This window comes from Colossoma macropomum, unplaced genomic scaffold, assembly GCF_904425465.1.
Source record: "Colossoma macropomum unplaced genomic scaffold, Colossoma_macropomum, whole genome shotgun sequence".
In the NCBI taxonomy this organism is placed as follows: Eukaryota; Metazoa; Chordata; class Actinopteri; order Characiformes; family Serrasalmidae; genus Colossoma; species Colossoma macropomum.
In genome coordinates this window covers 12,236,156-12,260,051 of record NW_023494789.1, presented here as the reverse complement: position 1 = coordinate 12,260,051, position 23,896 = coordinate 12,236,156, and the positions used below count along the sequence as shown (strand labels likewise).

At 38.4% G+C, this 23,896-nt stretch overlaps 1 protein-coding gene across 2 annotated transcripts in view; it reads left to right on the top strand.

Moving 5' to 3' along the window:
- The window catches only part of prkcaa (protein kinase C, alpha, a), a 229,093-nt gene that overhangs the window by 194,520 nt on the left and 10,677 nt on the right, over positions 1 to 23,896 (top strand). For both annotated transcript variants that reach the window (XM_036570116.1, XM_036570117.1), the window contains 3 exons: positions 3,792 to 3,872; positions 6,865 to 6,972; positions 16,632 to 16,772. In XM_036570116.1, the coding sequence (XP_036426009.1) occupies positions 3,792 to 3,872; positions 6,865 to 6,972; positions 16,632 to 16,772 (330 nt within the window). The remainder of the gene's footprint in view (positions 1 to 3,791; positions 3,873 to 6,864; positions 6,973 to 16,631; positions 16,773 to 23,896) is intronic.

Here is a 23,896-nt window from a genome sequence, read left to right as displayed (position 1 = left end):
AACACACTCCACACACTTAGACAATAGAGCTAACGGTGTGTATGCGTGTGTCTGCTTCTTTGACACATGGCTGATTAATTGATAGTGTTGATTGAATATCAACACTAACTATGAACAAATTTTTAAATAAAATGCAAAATAAACTACACTATAAAGTGTTTATGAATTCTTTAAAATGAGCTATAGTCTAGGACATAAACACTTTAAAAATGATTCATGAGCCGTTATAACACATTAATAAAAAGTGAGCTGTTATATCTGATGAATATGAATATGTGATGAAGATGATGAGCTTAATGCTGACTAATGAAGAAGACAAAGTAAGATCAGTAAACATCAAAATCTGAGGTTAAAGTATAAATTAATGATGGTCACTGTTAAGCAAACAACAGGTCACTTTTGTCCTTTTTATATGTGTTGTAACTGCTTATTAATGATTTTAAGGTCTTTATGACCTAATTAATAACCATTAGTAAACTCATTCTAAGAGCAGTCTTATTTTAAAGTGGTACCAAATAAACACTTTACTTATAACAGACAGTAATACAGCATATATTCCATCAATTTGTCATTGATTTCTGTAAAATTCAATTAGTTGTACACAAAGTCAGTGGTTTGATGTGAAATACTTCACTGTAGAGAAAATTCCAGACTCTGATTTCTTTACAGTGGTGGTGATAGGAGCCAGGGGTTCCAACATCCCAGTGATGGTGGTGATATGAACCAGGGGTTTGATGTCTATAACATAAATTATTTACTGTCTAAAACCACCAGTTAACCTACGAGTTTTGCCTTTCAACAGTCTGCATCTACCTCATTGCTATGAATAGTTCTGGACCATAACCTTCTCAAAATCATCATAAAACAGTGTCTCAGCGTATTCATAACCATTTCATAAATAAATAACTTTCTTTGATATAGTTTTTAGAGGCATTAAACTCTTCAGACATCTGGTTCCTGTCACCACCACTGAGAACGATTCTGACTTGGTAAATTTCTCTAGAATCACACTAATTACATAGTGCTTTTTACAATTGGAGTTGTCCCAAAGCAGCTTTGCAGAAAAATCCAGATCTAAGCCACCATGACCGTTGCCAATGGCAACAGTGGCAAGGAAAAAGTCCCTAAGACCAAGAGGGAGAAACCTTGAGAGGAACCAAGACTCAAAAAGGGAACTCATCCTCCTCTGTTCGACACCGGGCAGCAAACAATAACAGCAGAGAAAGAGATCTGGCTGTTAGTATAAGACACGAAAAGGGGGAAAGCAGGAGAAGCATGTCTATGATTACATGCAGCATCTGTCATCCAGTGTACATCAGCTTCTGTAATGAAGTCTGTAAATTCTTCACCCACCCCCTTCGCCCCCCTTGCGGAGTGGGTTTTCAAGTGCGACCTTCAAGCCCTGACCCAACTCTGGGGAAAATGGATTTTCAGCGGACGTCTGCCCGCTCTGAGCTATTGAGCTATTTTTAGCTCTGATATACTGTAACTGTCCACTCAGCTCATGAAACTGTCCTGTTTAGACGCTCCTGCTTCTTTATCCTTGACCGGTCGTGTTGTTGCTGACGGTTGAGCAGGAAAAGATCTGATCCTCTACTGTCAAATCCCAGAGTAGCATCCTACGCTTGTTCCAGTTACTCGAAGACATTTCATTTAAAGGGTCTTGTCAAAAACAGTTGGACTTCTTTTTACATGACCATTTTTCAGCCTCTCTTATTTCTTAGAATTAAACAGGCTGTATTTTTCACTGTGCCTTCAAGACTGATATATGTGAATGATCTGACTGGCTGCTCTATATCAGCCTTTTCGTAAAGCACTCTAGACTGAAACAGAGCAAACTGTTCAATTTAGACTGAAATTCTCAGTCTTTCCATTTGTGGGTGTGAATCCCTCGGAAGACTTCAGTGATCCATTTGCTTCCCAACAGCCTGAAAAACTGTTTAATCACTTTCCTACGTCTTCTGCTCTTTTGAACAGGGATTCCAAACCTGTGAACAGCGATTCCAAACATTTGAATGATGATTTCAAATTTCGAACACAGATTCCAAACTTAGAAACAATTTTTCCATAATTTTGAAAATGATTTAAATCTTTTAAACACTGATTTCAAACTTTTGAACACTGACATCGTCTTTTAAATGATACCAAATTAAGTCGATTAGTGATTAGTGTAAATTAAGTGTAAGTTAAAGACTGTTTCACTGTTTATCTGCTTCTGTTCAAACTGTTTGAACACATCTGAGCTGACTGAGTGCAAAGGAGGCAAACGGTGTTTGTACATGTTTTTTTAAGTGTTTTTGGCCAAAATTTCAGTCTTTTTCCTTTTTGGCTGAAAACTGAAAGTGTCACATTTGACCATTTTTACCTCTTATTTTCAGTGGCAAAAAATGTCAGTGCATCTCTAGTAGGGTGTCATGATATTGAGCAGAAGGCATGAAAAACCCTTGACCGGTCACCGGTCCATAACAGTAATTCCTAGTATTTTTTTATTTGTTTATTAGTGGGTATAATGTATGTATTGTGTATATGTAGCGCCAGATAAATGGCTTTATCTGTGACTTGCTCTGACGTGTTAGACAGTACTTTCAGTGGTCACTGGGATCCAACTGTAACTCTGTGCAGGTCACTGAGTCCTAGCCAAACCCAAATGCAAAGTGTACATTAAGAGTAGCCTTCCTGCTCTAATCTGCATGAAATAATCACTGTGGGGTTTTATTGATGGGGCTTTCCTGGACTGTTTCCTGGACTCTGATTGGACAATATGTGTGTGTGGTTAACATTTGTCTTTGTAAAGTGCATACTGGGGACTGCATGGTGAGATACTTCATCCAAAGGCTTTTTGACTAATTGAAATGCAGATTAAAAATGACTGTATACATTACAGCCACTCAGCACAGGCCAAACATCTCTGACTATAGAAAATATTGTGTATGTGTGTAAGAGAAGTACTCGTGTGTGTGTGTGTGTGTGTGTGTGTGTGTGTGTGTGTGGGTGTGTGTACTTTATACTCATTTGTGTGTGAAGATTTCATTCGGGGCCTGATTAATTAAAGCATAAGTGATGCTAATTGGGATGCACGGTGTAGCAGATGGTGGAGTTGGAACGAAAACCATGAAAGTCAGAGCTGAATCACAGCGGACCAGATAAACCGCAGTGAACTTCGCTGATGCCAACAGCTAACAACAAGATACAGTACTGTACAAAAGGCAGAGACCAACACTTTATTCTATTTCTAGTCAAAATGGTCAGTCATTAAGTGCAAATCATTCATTTTTTAACATCAGGCAAAAAAGCATACGTTTAACTGAAAGTTACACCAAGGTCTCAACAGCTAAATGTCAAATTTATCAGTATTTATTGTGTCACTCTTTACCTTTTTTACAGCTTCCGTTCTTTTCAGAAGACACACTTTCAGTTTTTCAAAGAAATCTGCAGCCTTACCTCCAAAGTTCAGTCATAGAAGTTAGTTTAGCATTTTCGCTTCCCACCATACAAGTAATCACATTCACTGATGTTGAGGTCTGGACTCTGGGGTGGTCAGTTGAGATTCCAAGTGTAGTCTGCCCAGAGGGGAAACACAAGGACACCCGCTGATGCGGGAAAAATCTCGAATTACTGGCCCATTGTTGGTGATATTTATTGGCCGATATAATAAGCTGACCGATATGGGGGTCATATATGTCTGTATTTTTTAACTGTATGTATTAGCTTCATTGATATTAAGATGATGTCCAGCTGCTTTGACACAGCTGAGTAACTGTGTTTGTATGTGTGTTGGTGTGTTTGTGCAGATCATAGCATACCAGCCATACGGGCGCTCTGTGGACTGGTGGGCATATGGTGTACTGCTGTACGAGATGCTGGCTGGACAGGTGAGTCCATCTTTATACACCGTCTTTGACCTCACAACTATTTGATTGCGACACTTCTTTAATGATTATTTAGAATCCAATCCATCATATTAACAGAATGACTTTTTTTCCTGTAAAACATTGACACAACCATGCTGTAAACATGTCATGGCAGATGTTATGTGCTGCCATGAGATATCGTGACAGAGTATGTTCAGTAATGTATTTTGTTCTGGTTCATGTTACCATAACTGCTGATTGTCATAACAGATGTCATAATGTTTGATGTCATAACAGCTGATGTCACATGCTAACTTTTGCTGTGTGCTCTCGTTAGCCATTATGATATCCAACATTATGACATCTGCCATGACAGTTAACGGTAATGCTAACATGGCACTGTTACTGAACAGAATCTGTCATGACAACTCATGACTGCGTGTCATCAGCCATGGCATGTTTATGGTGTGGTTATGACAGTGTTATGTAGAGGCGCTCAAAGTGTAACTGTAAATTTTGTTTTTTGAGTTTTTATGTTTGAAAATATTTTTTGCCCCCCCCAAAAATTTAATAAATAAATAAAATATTTCAACCCCATCTACCTCATAATTTCCATACAGGACAAACATATCAGTAAACAAAGCATTTCTATTTACCGCTGGACGCAATTGAGGCAATTTCCGAAAACGCTGTTCATTTTTCCCATAGAGAAAACCAGCTAAGAGCGAGAGTTCCCAATGTGGGTGTGATACAGAATAATGCAAAACGTCAAAGGTCTCTTCTGGCCACCGTTTACTCTCTGTTGTTTTATGACATCAGAACATTTCAAACTGTTTATATGCTTCATACCACTCCTCCACCCCTCCCCTCCACCCATACCCCCAACCCTAAGGTCTATATCTGTGCATTTCAAGTCTTCTATCTTTAGATACAGTTCATTTCAGACAGTTCAGTAAACCCTATTGAATATTTTTTCACTCTCATTATGTATTTTCAGCTCTATCCTAATCAATAGCTTTTCATTGATTGCTTCCGTAAATATACCAGCCAGAATCTGATGCAGCCAGTGAGTTTGGGTATTTTTAGAATAAATAGTGCTCTAAGTAATATCCTTTTCACTGGAGTCAGCATTGTGGCTATGGAGACACCTAATATAGTCTTACTACCATCCTAAAGGGCTTTTTTCATTCATCATCCAGATCAGGATTAGAAAAAGGATGGAGAAATATCTAAAATTAATGTGCTGTTTTCTTTAAATTCGGGATTTTTGGTTTTGTGTTATTGTTAAAAGGCTAATTGGGGTTTTAGAGGATTTTCCACCGCAGAGTTGAGTGTGTTGGCTCTAGGCTACTCCGTTGTGAGCTGTTGTTGTTGTTGTTGTTTGTCAGGCTGCCTGTGCTTTTCTCGTCTCAGCACCCTCATAATTTAGCCTCATGCAGCTTTTGCTGGGGTGACCTGTAATCCCACAGAGGTCGTTCTGAGGCTTTCTGCCAAGCACGGCCTGAAATGAAAGGAAGCACAGTGCTTTTGTTTGTTACAGCCAAACAAGACACGGGATGTTTCTCGGTGTATTGCTGGTAACTGCTGGGTTAATTGAAATTAGAAATTTGCAGTAACACAGAGCAGAAAGGCAGGTAACTCAGCAGTCAGACTTAGAGATGTTATTGCTAGATAAGATTTTCAGATGCTATTGTTGGATTAGAGCTTTAACTTTGACAAGTTCTTGACTTAACTTAATGTTTGAAATGCCAATTGAAATCTTATTGTTAGCAAAAGGCTTTGAGGTGTTATTACTAGCTGAACGTTTAAGATGATATTGCTAGTTAAATGTTTAATATGTTATAGTTAACTATACGTTTGAGATGTTAGTGCTAACTAAAACATTAAGATGTTGAAAAAGGACCATTTTAATGGTCTGTGGAATTGGTCCTTTTTCAACGGGGCAGTCAGAGGTTTGATACTGCTGTCTGGAAATGAGATATTATTGCTAGCTACGAGTTTAAGATGTTATTGTTAGCTAAGAGTCTGAAATGTTACTGTTAGCTGAGGGTTGCAGATATTATTTCTACTTAAGAGTTTGAGATGTTATTGCTAGCTAAGAGTTTGAGGTGTTATTATTAGCAGAGAGTTTGAGATATTACTGCTAGCTGAAAGTTTGAGATGTTATTGTTAGATGGAGTTATGACATTACTGAAGTTTGAGAAGAGACCACACCTAAAACTCCTCCTTCTCAAATCCAGCTTCCTATAAATACCAGTCCTTCACTCCTCCTTCTTGTGACCCACAGGAGCTGTACTGAACTCCAGCCCAAAATTGCTCAGAGTTCCCCTCCTCTGTTATGTCATTTACCAAGGCGTGGTCTGCATTCGCAAACTGAAAGTTTGACATTATTGGTAACTAAGAGTTTGGGATGTTATTGTTAGCTGAGTGTTTGAGATATTATTGCTAGCTAAGCATTTTAGATGTTATTACTAGCTGACAGTTGATCTTGTGATTGCTAGTTAAAACCCAGATAGTGAGAGAATAGTGGACCACTAATATCAAAGCTGGCAGCCTAACAGCTTTTTGCTCTGCATTTTCCATGCAGCCCACAAGTGGTTGAGTGGAGTGTTAGACAAAATGCCACTTTTCGTCACTAATTTTGTACCAATTTTTTCCTTCATTTGTTTCTTTTTTTACCCTTTGTAAATTAGTTTATTAAATACTAACAGTATTTAGTAGTAATAGTAATATCAGAAATAAAGCAGATTATACAGCTGTAATCAATCCAGCACGGCGTCTGCAACGCTTTTTAAAGGCAAATTTAAGAAGATTTATTTAGGGTTAAGAGTTAGGGGTTAAGGGTTGAGGATCCACTGAACAGCTTCAGAAAACTGTGCTATGTATGAAATAGCAATTGATCAAAGCTGATGTCAGATTATGTTTTGAATGTTAAGTGTTAAATATTGAATGTAAGCCAGTATTTCTGTTTTATTGATTTATTTATATTGTGGATCTTTTTGTCCCTCCACAGCCACCGTTTGACGGTGAAGATGAGGATGAGCTGTTCCAGTCCATCATGGAGCACAACGTGTCCTACCCCAAAGCCTTGTCCAAAGAGGCTGTGTCCATCTGTAAAGGGGTGAGTTTATTGTATGTGTGTGTTTAGAGAGCTGGCTGTAATGGCCAGGTCACTTTTCTGTGCTATAATTTGCTGGAAAAATGTACAAACGTGAGAGCATTTGAATTCAAAGGAAAAGCATCACGTGTGATGGTGTCGTGGGAGATAGGGTGGGGGCGTGGGGGTGAGGGCGTGGGGGTGTAGCACATGGTCAGGTTGTTTTTGTGTTGAGAAAACTATTTACAACATCAGAGTCTCTCCACCCACAGAGTGCTCTGTATGTGGTCAGATGGGCAATAACAAGCTTATTTTCTCCGCAGTTGTACAGCATGCGTAAGGCTCGTTGACCCACTTTAGGGACGAATGAGAGTATCTCTCTGTAGCCTTGGGTTTGACCTCAGTCAGAGCATTGTTCTCCCTACATACAGGCATCGCAGGTGAAATTGTCATTACATAGAAGATATTAATTTTAATGTCCCGATCACCATAGATCAGGGGTCGCACCCCAAATGTTAACAAAAGCCATTTTGCCCTTTCAATAAAAATCTAACCACTTTGGGAGCCACAACATTTTAAGTCCTTTTTACCATCTACCATTTACCATGTACTAGTATAGGCAAAAAAATAGAAATGAAAACACAGACTTACTTTGCTCTTCTTTAAGCTTTAGGTCAGCTGTAGCCTCTTTTCTCGCATCTTTGGCAGGAAACTTTTCCTCAAAAGTAGAATAGTTTCTTGTAAAATGGCTAAGGTCAGCTTCTCATTCGCCAGGTTCTTGATCGAATTGTCCCGTTCCACCTTAAATGGTGAACTATTTAAGTGCAGCAGTTACATTAAAGACCATTTATTGTTAAAACTGTGTTAAAATGATCAGCAGAGCTTTATTTTACTGCAAAGGAGGATTATCTATTTTTTTCTAAAAATCTCATTCTGCTGTGGAGCCACAACAGAGCAGTAAAAGAGCCGCATGTTGCCGACCCCACCATAGATAGTAATTGTCAATTATGATAACAAAAACAGGCTGTAACATGAATTATGTCTCACTTGTAGCTCATTGTAAAAAGCAGAGAAATTCTGAAGATATTTTAAACTTTCCATTCCCACCACATTTATGGTGTTAAATATGTGTGGTATCTAGGCCAGATATCAGATACAGCTTGCATTACTGTGATAAATAATATGTAAGTGTAATGTTGTATTCTCTTTTACTGTTCAAACTGTGCATTGTGGCAGGGCATTAATAAAATATTGCTAAAATAAACTCCCCATTGTCTCTGTTAAGTGCTACATGCCTGAGAAATATCTGAGAAAACTATCAGCAGCTTTAGTGTGCTGATGGTTCTGATCATTTGTGAAATTATGAAAACATAATGCTTAGTTTACCAGACATGTATAACTGAATTCCAGAGCAACTCCACTATAACTACAGTTAGTTTTTTGTAGATGTAAAGCACATTAAGCACATTAATTTACACAAATGAAAAGCACATTAGTCGTGCATGTTTAGTAGTCTGAAGTTTCTCCACAAGAGGGAGCTCTTAGCTCTTAGAGTATTTTTGTTTGAATTGCATCTAGAATCATAAAAATGTTGAAACTCAACAGAAATACGTTTATTTTCTGCATGTTTTGGAAAGTACAGTTTAACGCCAGTGAACATGAATTGTTACATTCGCTTGCATCAAATTGTGTTTGCCAAAAGTTTGCAGCTTTAATGCCTAACTCCGCCCACAATCGGCACAACCATGTTTTCATATATCACTAAAAAATAAAAATCTAGCTAGAATATTTAATTTCCCTTTATATTATTGACAACATTTACACAAATGGTGCATGTTCTCTGAGATCGCAATGGGTCATGCAGTTCTGAGGCCCTATTTTTCTTGAAAACTACTTTGCTCTAAACTCAGCACCAAATATCTGTTCTTCTAGAATCCTTGCATTCATGAAATTCATGGATGCTCATTCCGAAGCATATTCTAAAGAATATTGTGGAAGAATTTCCTAATTTACTGTTGCTAGATTTTTACTTCAGAATGTCCTGAGAGACATTTTATAATCAACAGCACTGAGTTTTAGTTAGTTTTTTTTTTTTTAATTAACAATATAACAATGATAATGTCTGTCATTTGTATCATCACAATGAAATAAACATGTTTTAGTGCAAAAATTATATGAAGCTAATTAAGTAAATACTGTTTCTTTTGCATATCAAATGTATAAACATACTTATTTGTAAGAATATTAATAATCAACTGGCAAAGATTAATAGTAGTATTTGGAGTTTTACTAATGGGCCCTACTCACCTGCAGTGTCTGACCTTAAATAGCATGGCAAAATGACAATAATGGTTATAATAATCTCATTATAATTCTTGCAAATTAGCCCATATATACGCACAGATGCACACAGACGATCAGTATAGGGACGAGCTATAGGGATCAACATAATGAAAGGCTTAAAAGCTTAAATGCACCTTTATCCTTTATCCATCAGTATTAACACACACACACACACACACACACACTGTCACTGCTGTAGGCTGCATATTAAACCTGCTTGCTGTTCGTTTCTGAATGAATTCTCTGCCAGGAGCTGATCCAATTTAGATAAAAACAGACACTGCTCTGCCTTTTAATAATGAACTTATCAGTCAGTCTTCATGACTTGGCATCGCTGGTGGTCACCATCATCACTGCAGGCCAGACAGGCGACATGAGACGAAATGATAATGCAGTTGATCAGTCAAGACATGGTTGGTGTCTGAAGTTTCCTTCTTTTGTTTTGTACTAAAGCTACCAAGTAATAGGCTACTGGCTTGTTAGTAATTAGCATTAGCATTAGCTAGCTGCATGTACACTTGCCTCAAACTGTGTGGAGCTATTAAATAATCTCTAATAGACTTGCTTCTGTGGTTTCTGACACTGATTGTCAGCTAAGAAAATAATCTGTCTAAAGCATGGACAGAATTTAGGCCTCAGTTTGGCTGCTGTTGCTGCTCTGTCTTCAGCTGTGCTGCAAAGTTCTGTCCACAGTGAATCATACAATGTCAGAACCCACATAAGCAGAGAGTACTCAGTGTGACTTGTGTGATGATGTAGTCATGCAGTTTGTCTGATGCTAATTGTGCTGACCGTTAACGCTACAACACAAGTAGAAGTTCTAGTAAAAGTGCTTTTGTTTATAAATGGTGAAGCGTGTGTGTATTGATCTGCTGGGACAGTAAAGACATCTAACAGATATAGTCTGATAAATGCTTTCTGCTTCGGTTCCATAATGCAGTTCAGGTTTGCTGATCATACCACGTTGCGCACGTTCAAAAACAGATTTCGCAGTATTTGGTGTGTTCCCCCCTTTTGCTTAAATTACAGTGTGTGTTGGAGCTGGCATGACTCCATAAGTTTGTGCAAAAGCCTCTAATAGGCAGATCAAATCCTCCAGACAGTCGTCTGAACACACGTTTCAATTAGAAGAAATAAGACTGAAAAAAATCTGACCTTTATGTATAAAGACCTTAACATGGTCAATTTCACAGATAGGCTTAAATTTGAGTAGTAAACTAGAAATAGTGTAAAATTTTGAATATATCTTGTTTCTTTAATTTTTCAAGATTCTAAAATTGTCTATTGTTTATTTCCAGGTTTAAATAAAAAAAAAAAGATAAATATATACATAGAAACATTCTTCACTTTCAATGTGAGTTAATAGAAAGAGATTGTATTACAAGCAGTTTTGGAGCATTTCTATTGGTCAAGTCCTCAGGAATTTTTCACATAATGCAAAACGTCTGCTATGCTCAAATGATGCAGATACATGTATTTCTTTGGACAGCGATGACATGTGTATATGTGTGTATATATATATATAAATATATATATATATATATATATATACATATATATACTCACACACATATGACAGCCTGAAAAATTCCATCCTGTGGCTTAGTGTCTTTGAGCTGATGACACATTGACCCTCCACACCTCCTTCATCACCCCTTTTTCCACCCCCCATCACACAAGAAATCTCTCTTTTACTTTTCTCCTGTCACCCTCTCCATTACAGCAAATCAGTTCTTCACCGGTCACTCTCTTCCTCTCTATTTCTTTACCTTCTCTCTTTTCTAACTCTCCTTCTCTCTTTTCCTCTTTCCCTTTTTCTCTTACTCCCACTTTCCCTCTCTTTTCCTTTTCATTCTAAATCCTTTTCCTGCTATCCATCTTGCTTTTTCCCTCTTTCCTATCTACCTCTCTCTGTCACTGTCCCTCACTCACTGAGGTGCCAGTAGGTTCATCTGTGTTCATTTATTAGGAGCTGTTGAGGCAGTTTGTGTGTGTGTGGTTAATGGATATATAGAGGCTGTCAGAAAGCTGACCCAGAAAAGAGAGAGAGAGAGAGTACGTAAGAACCCCTACTCTGAAATGTATTGACTTTACTTCACATTGTAATTCTTATTGATGTTGAGAGTCGGTGTTCTGCCCTTTCTGCTCTGTAAGTAAGAACTTTTTCAATCATCTAAATTTGACCAAACTCATTTGCATTTGAAATAAAAGCTAAGAACTAAGTGGTTCATTTGCACTAATATCTTCAGTTTTGACCACAGTTTATAAATAACTGAATACATAAATAACAGAGTTCTTGTAGCTCCTTTTGAAGTTAAAATTAATTTTACCCACTTAAAAGTCTTATCTTCCAGATGCATTAAATTCTAGACTGAGGCCGAAAAACATCAGCTTTGTGTTTATTTAAACTCGGAATAGTCTGAAATGCCAAAAATTATCCAGACAGCAGTCCTTTCTTCCAAAACTGACCACTAGTGAGCAACTAGACAACACAGAACCTTTGCAGAAGCAAAACAGCATACATTATTCATAAAGCTCAAAGTGCACAGATTTTTAACCAGTGTTTAAATATAATTCAAACATTAAATGGTTGGCGCCGGTCAGAGCGTCTGGGAATTCAGTTTGCTGGACAATCGGGTACAATTACGGTCACACATTGGTCGTTGAGTTGAATTGTATGTTTGTGTCCATTGTTGTGAAAAACATAGAACCATAAATAAATAAACAAGTAAATAAATGGTGTTAGTTGACCTTAGTTGAGCAGGAACGCTATGACTGATTGGTCGACGCAGAGGAGACAGACCTACTTCACTGAGCTGAGAACTGTTCCAACAGGATGAAATAATAAATAAAAAATCGATACATGAAGCTTCAGTTGGACCACAGGTGTTCTCACCTGGGCAGGAAAGTCATCCAGTTGACTACAAGACACACGTGTGAGGGGGCTTTTTACAAGTGTGTGTCCATCAGGGGTTTTCAGAGAAAGAGACTTTTTAAAGGTCCAAAAAAACACTTTCACCTGACAGCTCTCTGTTCGTGGAACGGACCGTCCCTTGAGACTCACAACTCACAAGTGTCAAAGAACTCACACACTCACACTGTGTTTGTGTGTGTGTGTGTGTGTGTGTTGTCCTGACTGTGCAGTAAAACAGTTCTAAGCTACACAACCAACAAAATTCTCTTGACTTTGTAAAGTGCTCCATGTTTCATTATTTAAAACTGAAAAAAATTAGCAAAATGACTAATATTTGGTCACCGGGGTTCAAGTGTCTAATTTTAGACAGTTCTTTTTATATGTAGATACTGAATTGCTGAATTTATTATTTTGGGGAAAAGAAACAAAACATGAATTGTGGCCTGTGCAAATTTTAGGGCACTTTTTGTATTTTATGTTTTATTTTATCCATTGTGTTAAACTCAGTAAATAAATAGAAATTGTTCAATAAGATTTGCAAAAAAAAAAACGGCACATTTAAGCGTGTCTCTGTAGAGGATGTGTAACATACTTTCACTTAGAGAATCAACAAAGCGTGTAGCGGGGGTGTTCACACTTCTGCGTATGACTGTCTATGTGTATGTGTGAGTTTAAAAAAACAGCCTTTTATTTTATTTATTTATTATTTATTTTGTTATTTACTTCACAGAATTTGTAAATGTTAGGTACCTTTTGCTACAGAAGTCCAGGGAGGCCATGAGCTCTTGCTATAATTCTCTCAGTTATATCTATCTCGATTATTATCTCAAGATAATTAACTCATTATCTCAAGATAACAACTTTTATTATCTGAAGATAACAAGATAAATAACTTGTTATTTGAAGATAACAGCTTGGTTATCTTGAGATAGCAAAATAATTCACTTTTTACCTCAAAATAACTCAAATTAGAGCTACCTCATGGCCTCTCTGGACTTCCATAATTTACACTACACACTTAAAAAATTGTTCTTCAAGGGTTCTTTACTAAAAGCAATCATTCTATTTAGAGCTATGAGTTCTGTTTAGAACCATTTTCATGCTTAAAGGGTTCTTTGCATTGTGAAATAGTTCTTCGAACTGATGGAGACTGTGTTTTATGGTTCTTTTAAGAAATGGTTCTGCATAGCACCAAAATGGACATCGCGATAATAGAAGAACCCATTTTGGTGCTATGTAGAACCATTTTCTAAAAGAACCATAAAACACATTCTCCATCAATTCGAAGAACCATTTCAGCATGCAAGTGATTCAATATAGAGCTCATGGCTATAAGTAGAATGATTGGCTTTACTAAAAAACCTGTGTAAATATTCAATACAATATCATTTAATTTAGAAAAAATCTTATTTTTTTATTAATCTTAAGATTATTTTTTCTTAATCTTAGAAAGTTACCATTTATTATATATATATATATATATATATATATATATATATATATATATATATGTAATATTGTATGTTTCATCCATAGGTACTTACATATGACCTCACATCCCAACATTCTATAAAAACGTGTATGTGTGTGTGTGTGTGTGTGTGTGTGTGTAAAGCTCACTTTGTGCTGTGAAGTTTCTCTTTTATGTATCAGGTATCAGTTTTTCTCTCCATCTGCTCTTTTTCATCTGAAGTTGAGTCTGAGCCTTTTTTCTCTCTGATGGTTTCTATACAGCTCTGATGGAGCCGTCAGCCACGTCCACTAATTTATTAAACAGAGCTGCTGTCTGTTACTTAATTCATTACTGGGATAAAAATAGGGGTTTTAGGAATTTAAGAGCCGAGAAGCACTCCTGCCCCCCAAAAAAGTTCAGACAGCTGAAGGATTTATCTATTTTATTTTTAAAGTTGTTCCTAGTGAGTCATATAAGTCATTGGTGCATTGGGGGAAACATTTCGTGATTCTTTCATGGTCATTTCCATTTCCAGTTTCTTTACAATTTGGCTACTAATGCAAATTCTTGGTCGTTTTATAAAATATTTTCTGTTCCAATCAAGTCTTTTTTATTTAATATGTCAAAACTGCATATAAATACGTGGATGGAAAGCCAGCTAGTTACCCCACTGTTGTGCCTGTGTGGTCATTCAGTCTGTTTCTTGTTGTGCTCTGGTGGAGAGTTTCATTTTCAGCTCGCTCTGTTAAACAGTGAACCCCATGCAGCCTGAGAAAATAGCTGTGAATTATCTGAGCTCAGAGCCGCTGGACTGGACTAACAGTAATATCATCACTGAGAGTGCCACCCTACAAACAGAGCCCTCGCCAGATACCTTACATACTCTCTAAACCTCTCTCTACCCCTCCTCTCTCTCTCCCTCTCAATCTCTCTTTCTCAGTTTCTCTCTCTCTCTATCTCTCTCCCTATATATATCAGTCTTTCTTTCTCTCCCTGTGTACCGTGTTGATGAGATCTGTTCTCTATAACACTGTGTGAAATTGTTCATCTCTCAAACACTAGTGTGTGTATTATGATGAAAAATGGAACATTACTGCATACACACACACAGACACACAGACACACAGCCCTGTGGTACATTTGTGCCGCTGTGAATTGGTCTGTGTCTGCATGTGTGTGTGTTGATGGAGCAGGAAGGAATCTGTATTCTGAAAGAGACAATGGGACTGTGTTCAAAAGTTGCAGTTTTAGTGCCCAAGTTCTATATTTGTTTAATATAAGTTTAACACATTGGAAAAAAAAAATAAAACTACATTTAAAAATTAAAACATATTTTAAACTATATATATATATATATCGCTGCTGTCAGAACAAAACCCCATATCTCAATTTTCGTTGTTTTTCAGTTTTTGGCGTAATTTGGAGTTCCCTCTTGCCCTTTACATTGTGTGTAAATTTCATGATAAATAGACTAAAAGAAATGTGGCAAAATTACTTGGCAAAAACTCTGGTTCTATTGACTTACATTACAGGAAAAGGAAAAAACATACTTTACTTTTAAAGTTACCATTTTGAAGATTAGACTAGGACTAGGTTTTGATCAAGGTTTTGATATATATGTATATCTTCTGCCCGATGACCACTGGGACCCAGTAGGAAAATTGGCTTAGGAAATCAACACAAACATGGAATTTGACTAGGGGTGCCCAAACTTTTGCATAGATAGATAGATACTTTATTGATCCCAAAGGAAATTTAGCAATATGCATATGCAATATATTAGTTTCAGTAATTTTGTACATCTCTAAACTCTGTTTTATTATTTGTAGAGCTGTAAAATTTAAACTGGTTAAAGTAGTTCAGATAAACGCTGCATTTGCACAGCAGGCCTGGCAAAATCAGACAGTAGCAGTGTGAAGGTTGGGAGAGTATCGATGTCTTATTAGTCTTATTATCCACTTTTTATCCTGACAAATTTTACTAGCACTAAATCTTTTACTTCAACTTTAGTAAGCTTGACTTGCAAATTTCACTTCATCACCAGTAGCAAAACTGCATTAGCTGTAAAAAAAACGGTCCTTCATATAATAACCAATGCAACTGTCTAAGCATTGGCCTTACTGTCAGGAAGTCGCAGGTTTGATCCACAGCGATGCCACAGCCATCCACAGCTGGGAATACAAGAGAGCGTAACTGTCCTCTTTCTCTCTCTCTGGGTGGGTCGGAGTCTTTCTCCTTTACGCAGCACAATGCTAGCCAAATGTCATCTATAAACTGACATAACAGATGTAGGTAGCATTGTTCACCACCAAGTGTGTTGAGCTGTCCAGTGCCATTGCGTTAGCCACAGTTTGAAAAGATGTGGGGGGAACTTCACACGTATCAGAGGAAGTGTGAACTAGCCTTGACTGTAACAGCTGGGTAGCATCACGTGATAGGACAGACCTAGCTAGCAGGTAGAACTGGATACAACTAAACTGTGGGAAAATGTACCTCTAATAAATAAAATAACTGAGCCACTCTGTGGGAAATGAAAACTTTAACCAATGCTACCTCTGTTGTGAAGATGCTTACTGCGCCGCTGTAGACTCAGAGAGGGAACCCCCCACCTTCTGATGAACCTGAAGATGGGAGGAGCTTTTGGAAAACTACACCAGCTTTGGGCTGGATTTTTTGGGAGCTGTTTTGAAATATTTGGTTTGGTTGTATTTGTTAGCATATAGATCAGTGGCTAGCAGTCAGAATTGGTTGACACCGCAGAGATTCTTGATGTATTTGTGTAATGCATGCTGGGTAATGTAGTGAGAGAACCCTGGTGAACAAAAAACAAAGGCTGAGGGTTACAGTACTGCACTATAGAGTACTGTATAACATGACAAAAAACTTATCAAACTACATATTAAAGCATATACTACATCCAAAATAGTAATGATGATGACGATGATGATGATGATGTCCTGTCCTGTGTCGTAGCTGATGACGAAGCACCCTACAAAGCGGCTGGGCTGTGGTCTGGAGGGTGAGCGGGACATTCGGGAGCATGCATTCTTCCGCCGGATTGACTGGGAACGCCTGGAGAACAGAGAGATACAGCCTCCATTCAAACCAAAAGTGGTGAGTGACCCCAAGCCAGATTTCATAAAACGAAGACTGACACATTCTGATCTGTCTGATCACACAGACGGCTTGAATAACTCTCTGTTACTGGGCTTGACCTTTTCTGGATTTGTTAAGGCCTTTTGCCATTGCAGTAGGTCTAGCAGAATGCAGCTGATTATTGATTCAGGATTTGATCTGTTTTCTGTCTGTTAAGTCGAGATGTCCTGATTGGAAGAGTCTGTATCGGAATCAGGCCATACTCATATCCTTCATTAAGACAATTTCACCCCGTTTAGCCACTGTGATAGTGGTGATATTAATGGGTGTTACCCACACCTGCGGTGGCAAGTGTGTTTTCAGAAGTGAACAAGCAATCGTCGCAGCTACCTTCTTTGGTATGGACCACTCAGATCCTTAGTACAGTCTGTTTTGAGTGGACTCTGTCATTGGAGGACTTTGAAATATAAAAAGAGTATTGAACATGCCTAGGTTTAAATGGGAATTACTCCAGTTTTACAAAATTGCTGCATAACCCAATGGCTGGAATGCTAGCAAAGTCATTCAGAGTGATTTGATATGAGACAGTTCATCATAGAGAAACTTACCGACTCACTCACTTTTTACAGTGGTGGTGATAGGAACCAGGGGTCAGGTGGTCTACAATGCAAATATAGCCATTTTTTTATATCCAAAGCCACCAGTAAACGTACACGTCTTCTGAGTTTTTATATGCAAAGTTGATAATGATAAAATAGCAGAACATCTCAAAACTGTTGTAAAACAATGTCTCAGGTGTCAGGAAACATTTTCATAACCACTTTCTTGTAATTACTTTCTGTGAGGGAGTTTTTAGAGGCAGATGTCTGGTTCATATCACCAACATTGTGAACTGTTCCGACCTGGTAATGGCACCCTGAATGAGTTTGTTTACATCTTAGCTATTTACTTATACAGAATAGTTGATATTTGTCTTTAATGCATTTGAAATGTACGCTATGCAGTATTATCTACAAAAATACAAATTCTAGTTTCTCAGAGCGGGAATGCTGATCTAGGATCAGATTCCTCTCTAAATTTACCTTGACTTTAATGACAGGAGCAGATCCCAGATCATCAGTCCTACTCTGAGAATCTTTGTAAGGCAAAAAAGCTTGATACGAACATTCCTGCTGAAAATTATTATGGCTTTACATGATGGTGTACACAAATTCCTGTTGGATTTTGTGGGTAAATCTGGGGAAATATTGCTCTCTCAAGTGCACTTCTTTTCATTGTCCATCTATGGACTAATGTGCACTGTGACTGATAAGCTATCTTCTATTCTGCGCAGTGCTTTGTGGTTTTAAACATACATTTAAGTTGAAAAATCATTGCTGCCCTGAGTGCCATGGAAAAGTGTCATACATTGTGACCAATATTACAGCTGACTAATATCGAGGATGGTTTTTCTCTGGTCGCTGACATGGAGGAAAAGCTAGTTGTGGCTGTTTTCGAACATAGAGAAATGTACATACTCTTGTCACAAAGATTTACACAAACTGAATGTGAAAAAAAAGATTTTCAGTTTATTTTTAAGTCAGTTTTCTGTTTAAAAAGGAATCTTCTGAAACCCTTTCATTTTAAAGGTGTTGTGCTGGTTGCACACATTCTTAGCCACAGTATTTTGGATCTTGCAGTGCTATTGTAAAAATCATCTGGGGAGACCCCCCCACTGCTCGTATTGACTTTCTGTCTTCATACCTGAAATGAAATAGTGAGGTTTTAGAGAAAGAGAGAGAGAGTCAGTGCACATATGAGGCCCGTGGCTCTGTGCCATGGCTCTGTGGGCTGGGCAGGTGTGTGTGCGTTTGAGTTAGTGCGTGTGCATCCGCCCATAAGCATCTGTCACAGTGAAAAATGCAGCAATCAAAGCATTAAAAAACAAGCCACCGCAAAAAGGGGTCAAGTGGCTGGACACAGGAATGATCGTCCTCAGAGCGTGCGTGTGTGCAGCTGTTCGAGACACTGTTTTGAGTGTGATATGTGTGTAAGGTAAGTGACCCAAATTAGCATAAAGGCAAGATACATGGCGTAGATTAGTCTGGGAGCATGAGCGGCGGCCAGCACCATCCATCTGCTGAGACGGAGAGCCAGCAGCAGCTTCAGAGCATTGCTGTGGTTTTAGGTGTGCACCCTCTAGCAGTTAGTTACCTGAATTTATTAGCAGGCCGGCTAAGACATCATAGCTAACTTGATTAAAGAAATGGAAAAATCTAATTTATACAGTTTTCCACTTTCCCCAGATGTAGTCGACCACCCAAAGTATGGTTAGTGCTGGAGCTACAAGGTAAACACTGGAAGTCAATAGTCACCCAAATCTTTTCAACAAGTATACCCCCAAACTTCTCTCAACCAACTCAAACCTCATTCAGGTCTTAATTAACCCTCTGGGGAACACAAACTCACCCGTGTGTCAAATTTGATGGTTCTAGTTTCTGTATCTTTGAGATGATACAGCACAGAAATACAGTTTAAACAGTTCCTGAATCTGTAGAGTCGACCTTTTCGTTCTGTCTTATTACAAGATCTTACATGACTCACATCCAGAGTTATGAGGCTATGAAGAGGGGCTGAGATACACGTCATCTGTCTCTCACTGTGTGGAACTGGTGGCTTCATGTCTGTCTACATTTTCTGTGAAATTGACCAAGGACACTCAGGAATTCACTAAGGACTGACCCATCACGCCGGAAACCCTTCATTCTTAATTCAGTCCACATCGGAGATGTGTTAAATGGCGTCCAAAGAGTTTACAGCCTCTGAAGTTGCCACAGCAGTTTTGGAAAGTAGCAATGAAGATAACAGAGCATTTTGATGAGAAACATATGGGTATCTTGTTATGTGCAAGTGTCTTTAAAGCCGAATTTTAGAAGATATGCAGAAAACAAGAAAATACCCTTAGACCCGGAGGGTTAATGTGGTGCGGACTAGTTGATGTGGTTTAGCATGACTTAGTGTAAACTTTAAAAAATGACCGCAGTGGGCAGACATTATAGACAGCAGGTACTGTGCCAAATTCCACCGTTCCTTCAACCTGCCAAGGCCTGAAGTCTACAAGACCTCTAAAGGTGCATGGTGGGATCTGGCACTAAGACCAGCAGATCATTCAAGTCCTGTTAGTTTTGAGGTGGAACAGCTACGGATCAGACTTGTTGTTCCAGCAGATCCCACAGATGCTTGATCGGATTGAGAATTTGGAACCAAGAGCAACACCCTGAACTCTTTGCATGTTCATCAAACCATTTATGAACAATGTGTGCAGCATGGCAGGCCACACTATCCTGCAGAAAGAGGCCACTACCATCAGGGAATACCATCATCATGAAGGGGTGTACTAGGTCCACAACGACATTTAGCCAGGTGGCATGTGTCAAATTGACGTCCACGTGAACACCCGGACTTCCCAGAAGAACATTGCCCAGAGTGTCACACTCCTTCCACCATCTTATCCTCTTCCCAGAGTGCATCCTAGTGCCATCACTTCCCCAGGTAATCTACATGATGTAAAAGAAAATGGCTCTCATCGGACCAGGCACACTTCTTCCATCGCTCCGAGGTCCAGTTGTGATGCTCACATGAAGAGTAGTTAGCATGACTGCTCTATACAACCCTATAGGCAGCAGTGCAAGGTACTATGTGTGTTGTGACACAATCCTTCCGTAACTGTATCCAGACCAGACTGGATAGCCTTCATTACCCTCACACATCGATGAGCCTTGATTACCCAACACTCTGTTGCACCCCACAAGCATTGCCATTTCGGAGAAGCTCAGATCCAGTCATCTGGCCATAAAGATCTGGCCCATGTGAGAGTCACTCAGGTCTTCATGCCTTTCCATTTCTCCTGCATTTAAACACGCTGACTACACTGTATCATTTATATTTTGCCAGATCATGAAGAACTCATTGAGTTAGTCGTTTAATGAGTCATTTTAAATAGAAGCCGACTCGTTAGTTGCTAATCAACCCAAGTCTGAAGTCACGTCATGCCCTGAAACTGCAGGTCTGGAACTGCTGGCTTTCCAGGGTCTGCAGATGGATGCCTGGAGTTTAGTACGCAGGTGGTTTTCGTTCTAAATGTGAGCGCCCAGCTGGTGCAGACAGATAGTGCTCTAATCTCTGGACATCTTCAGACAAATGTGTTCCACACATTGCAGCCAGGTGGCTTTCTGTGATTTCTACACTAATACAATCATTTTCTGTATTTCTCTCATGGGCTCTGTATGACTGAATCTCCTCAATCACGCCGCATACAAAATACATTAATCAAATGTTGGCAAAAGATAAAATTTAACCCAAAGATAGATGATCAGCCAGGACATGTTTGGTGTCTGGAGTTTGCTACTGTAGGGTTACACTGAAGCAACAAGGCTAGTGTAGCTAACAAGTAACAGGAGCTTATGTAGAAAGGTTAGCGATTTTGCTAACTTCATACATCATCACACACCAGGTCTCGACAAATTTCAAAAGTAAAGATGGCTGCTTCTGCTCTATTTAGCTAGTGTGGTGTACTTTTATGTTTATAGGTATCTAAATTGAGGATGTGTGTGGATACTCGAGTACTCAGATAACCATACGAGGTGCTTTAAATCACTATTTGGATTTGGATACTCGTTACGTTTAATCACTGAAAGTCAAGGAAAACCAACAAGTGAAATGCTAATTTTATGTTGTAACAGAACTGAAAAATGTGGCGAGTTTGCTTGGGAGTAAGTATATTTCGCTCTGCTAGTACGAAGCATGAATGCCTTGATGTAAGCGCCTTGATAAGGACTCAACTGAGACGGCTTCTCTTACAAACTAACATGTCGGCTAACATCGTCCACCTGATGAAGAAGACGACGAGTCCTCTTCAGCATCCAGTGATGTACTGAGCTCTATTAGCTCATTAGCTCATCTGAAGAGGCAGCCTCCATTACTCGCCTAATACAAAACCCTACCTATTTCAATCGCTTTAGTTGAAATGCACAACCTAAACAGCGTATCCTACAGTGTCATAGACCACATAAGCGAGTCTATGTCAGATTACTTAACAACTTCACACAGTTTAGATTTAGGTCAGCAGTTAGCACCATGCTAATTGGTGAAGTTTCAGCTTCCAGTGCTTGTTAACTATATTAGCCTTGTTGTTTCAGAGCTAAAACTAAAGAAGAACTTCAGACACCAAACATGTCTTGGCTACTGAACTACATTTGCAGGCTAACAAAAACAAAGGCTGCTTTCCTACATAGTAATATACAACGTGAGTGTTAATGAAGGTTTTCTTAGTGGTTATTTTTTTCATTCTAACACACCTGATTCTCTTCAGGAAGAGCTGATGGATTGAGGCAGGTGTGCTGGAGTAGGGAAGGCTGGACACTCAGAAGGGAATTTCCATTGTAATCCAGCTCTACATGCTATATGACCTTATTCATTGTAATTATATTAGAACCATTATTTATGGATTATTACTGAACAATTTGCTTCATAATGAGTGTGAAATGGGAGACTGTCATGCTAGTGTTAATCAGGGGCTGTTTAAAAATATATAAAACACAAATTCTGCTTTTTACAAGAACCTTGGAAAATATTCTCTCTCTCTCTCCATCTCTCTGTCTATCTCTAAATCTATCTCTCTCCATCTGTCTGTCTTATTATACCCCCACAATTTCTCTCTTTCTTTCTCTCTCTCTCTCTCTCTCTCTCTCGCTCTCTCTCCGTCTCTTTCTCTAATTCTCTCTCCCTTTCTCACTCATTCTTTTTTCTCCTTCATTCGCATTCTCCCTCTCTCTCTCTCTCTCTCTCTCTCTCTGTGTGTGTTAGCTGAAGTAGGTCATTGAGTCTGTATGTGTGTTCTGTGTAATCTACAGTATAAAATGTAGTTTTCTCTTTTTTAAACCTCAAGGGCTCGTCTTCTAATGACCAAGAGAATACTGGCCTTCCTGCATCACACAAGCGCCCCGTATGAGCTCTGTGTGTGTGTGTGTGTGTGCGCGCAGCTGTTTTCTGTGCATGTTTAAGGAAAATATAGGTCGAGTAGATGTATGACTTTGTTTACCTGTGTGTATCTGTCTGTCTGCCTGTCTGTCTGCATGTTTGTGTCTTTACATAAACAGTCATAAACATAAGTTTGGGTGCCCCAGGTCACATGGCATGTTTTGATAATTTTCTAGGTGAAATACATCCAAAAGTGAACACATCCTCTACAGAAAACACACTTCTGCACATTTTTATTATTTTTTTTCCAATATGTCAACTTCAGCAAGTAAACAGTAATTGTGCACTTAAATTGCATATGTGTTCTCTCTGTAGAGGATGCGTTAACTTATTTTCATGTAGAAAATGACTGGGTTCAAACTTTTGAATATGACTGAATACAGTAATATGCAAGTCTTGGGCACGTACTATAAAAACTGCTCTCCCTGCAGTACAGCCACTGTATGGACTTTAATGTTGATGATGTTCAAATCCATCAGCAGCACACCTGATGTAGTTTAATAGAAAAAGGAGAACATAAATTGGGGTAATTGAATGATAACTACAAATAATATTGAATTGCCTTAAGGAGATGTTTGGAAATGGTTGATTGAACATACAGCACTGTGCAAAAGTCTTAATTACATTGTTTAAAGTCATTTATTTTGGCAATAACTGTGTTTCTGAAAATGTAAACTATCATTGTATATTACATATATTATTTGCAGTACATGCATATAAACATTGATGCAGTAAAAAGTAACTCAAATTTTTATTGTGAAAAAAGTAGTTATCATTAGCTAGTTTGAAGAAAAGCTTTGGTTCCAGGTGTTCCTCAAAGCCTCACATCCATCAGCTTTATCACCAGCACACTTGATTTAACCAAATCCAAATGAAGCACTGATTAGTCAAACCAGGAGTTGGATGATTGAGGAGAGGCTTGGAAATGGTTCAACAAACGTAACTGACATACATGAAACCACTATTTACTGTATTAATGTTATAATCAATTCATGTATGTATTCTACTATTAGTGTTTTTTGAGCAAATACACACTAAGCAGATAAACATAGTTTTAAATCAAAGTTTCTTAGGTATATAAAATGTTTTGCACAGTGCTGTACATAAAATTACTACTCACTGTA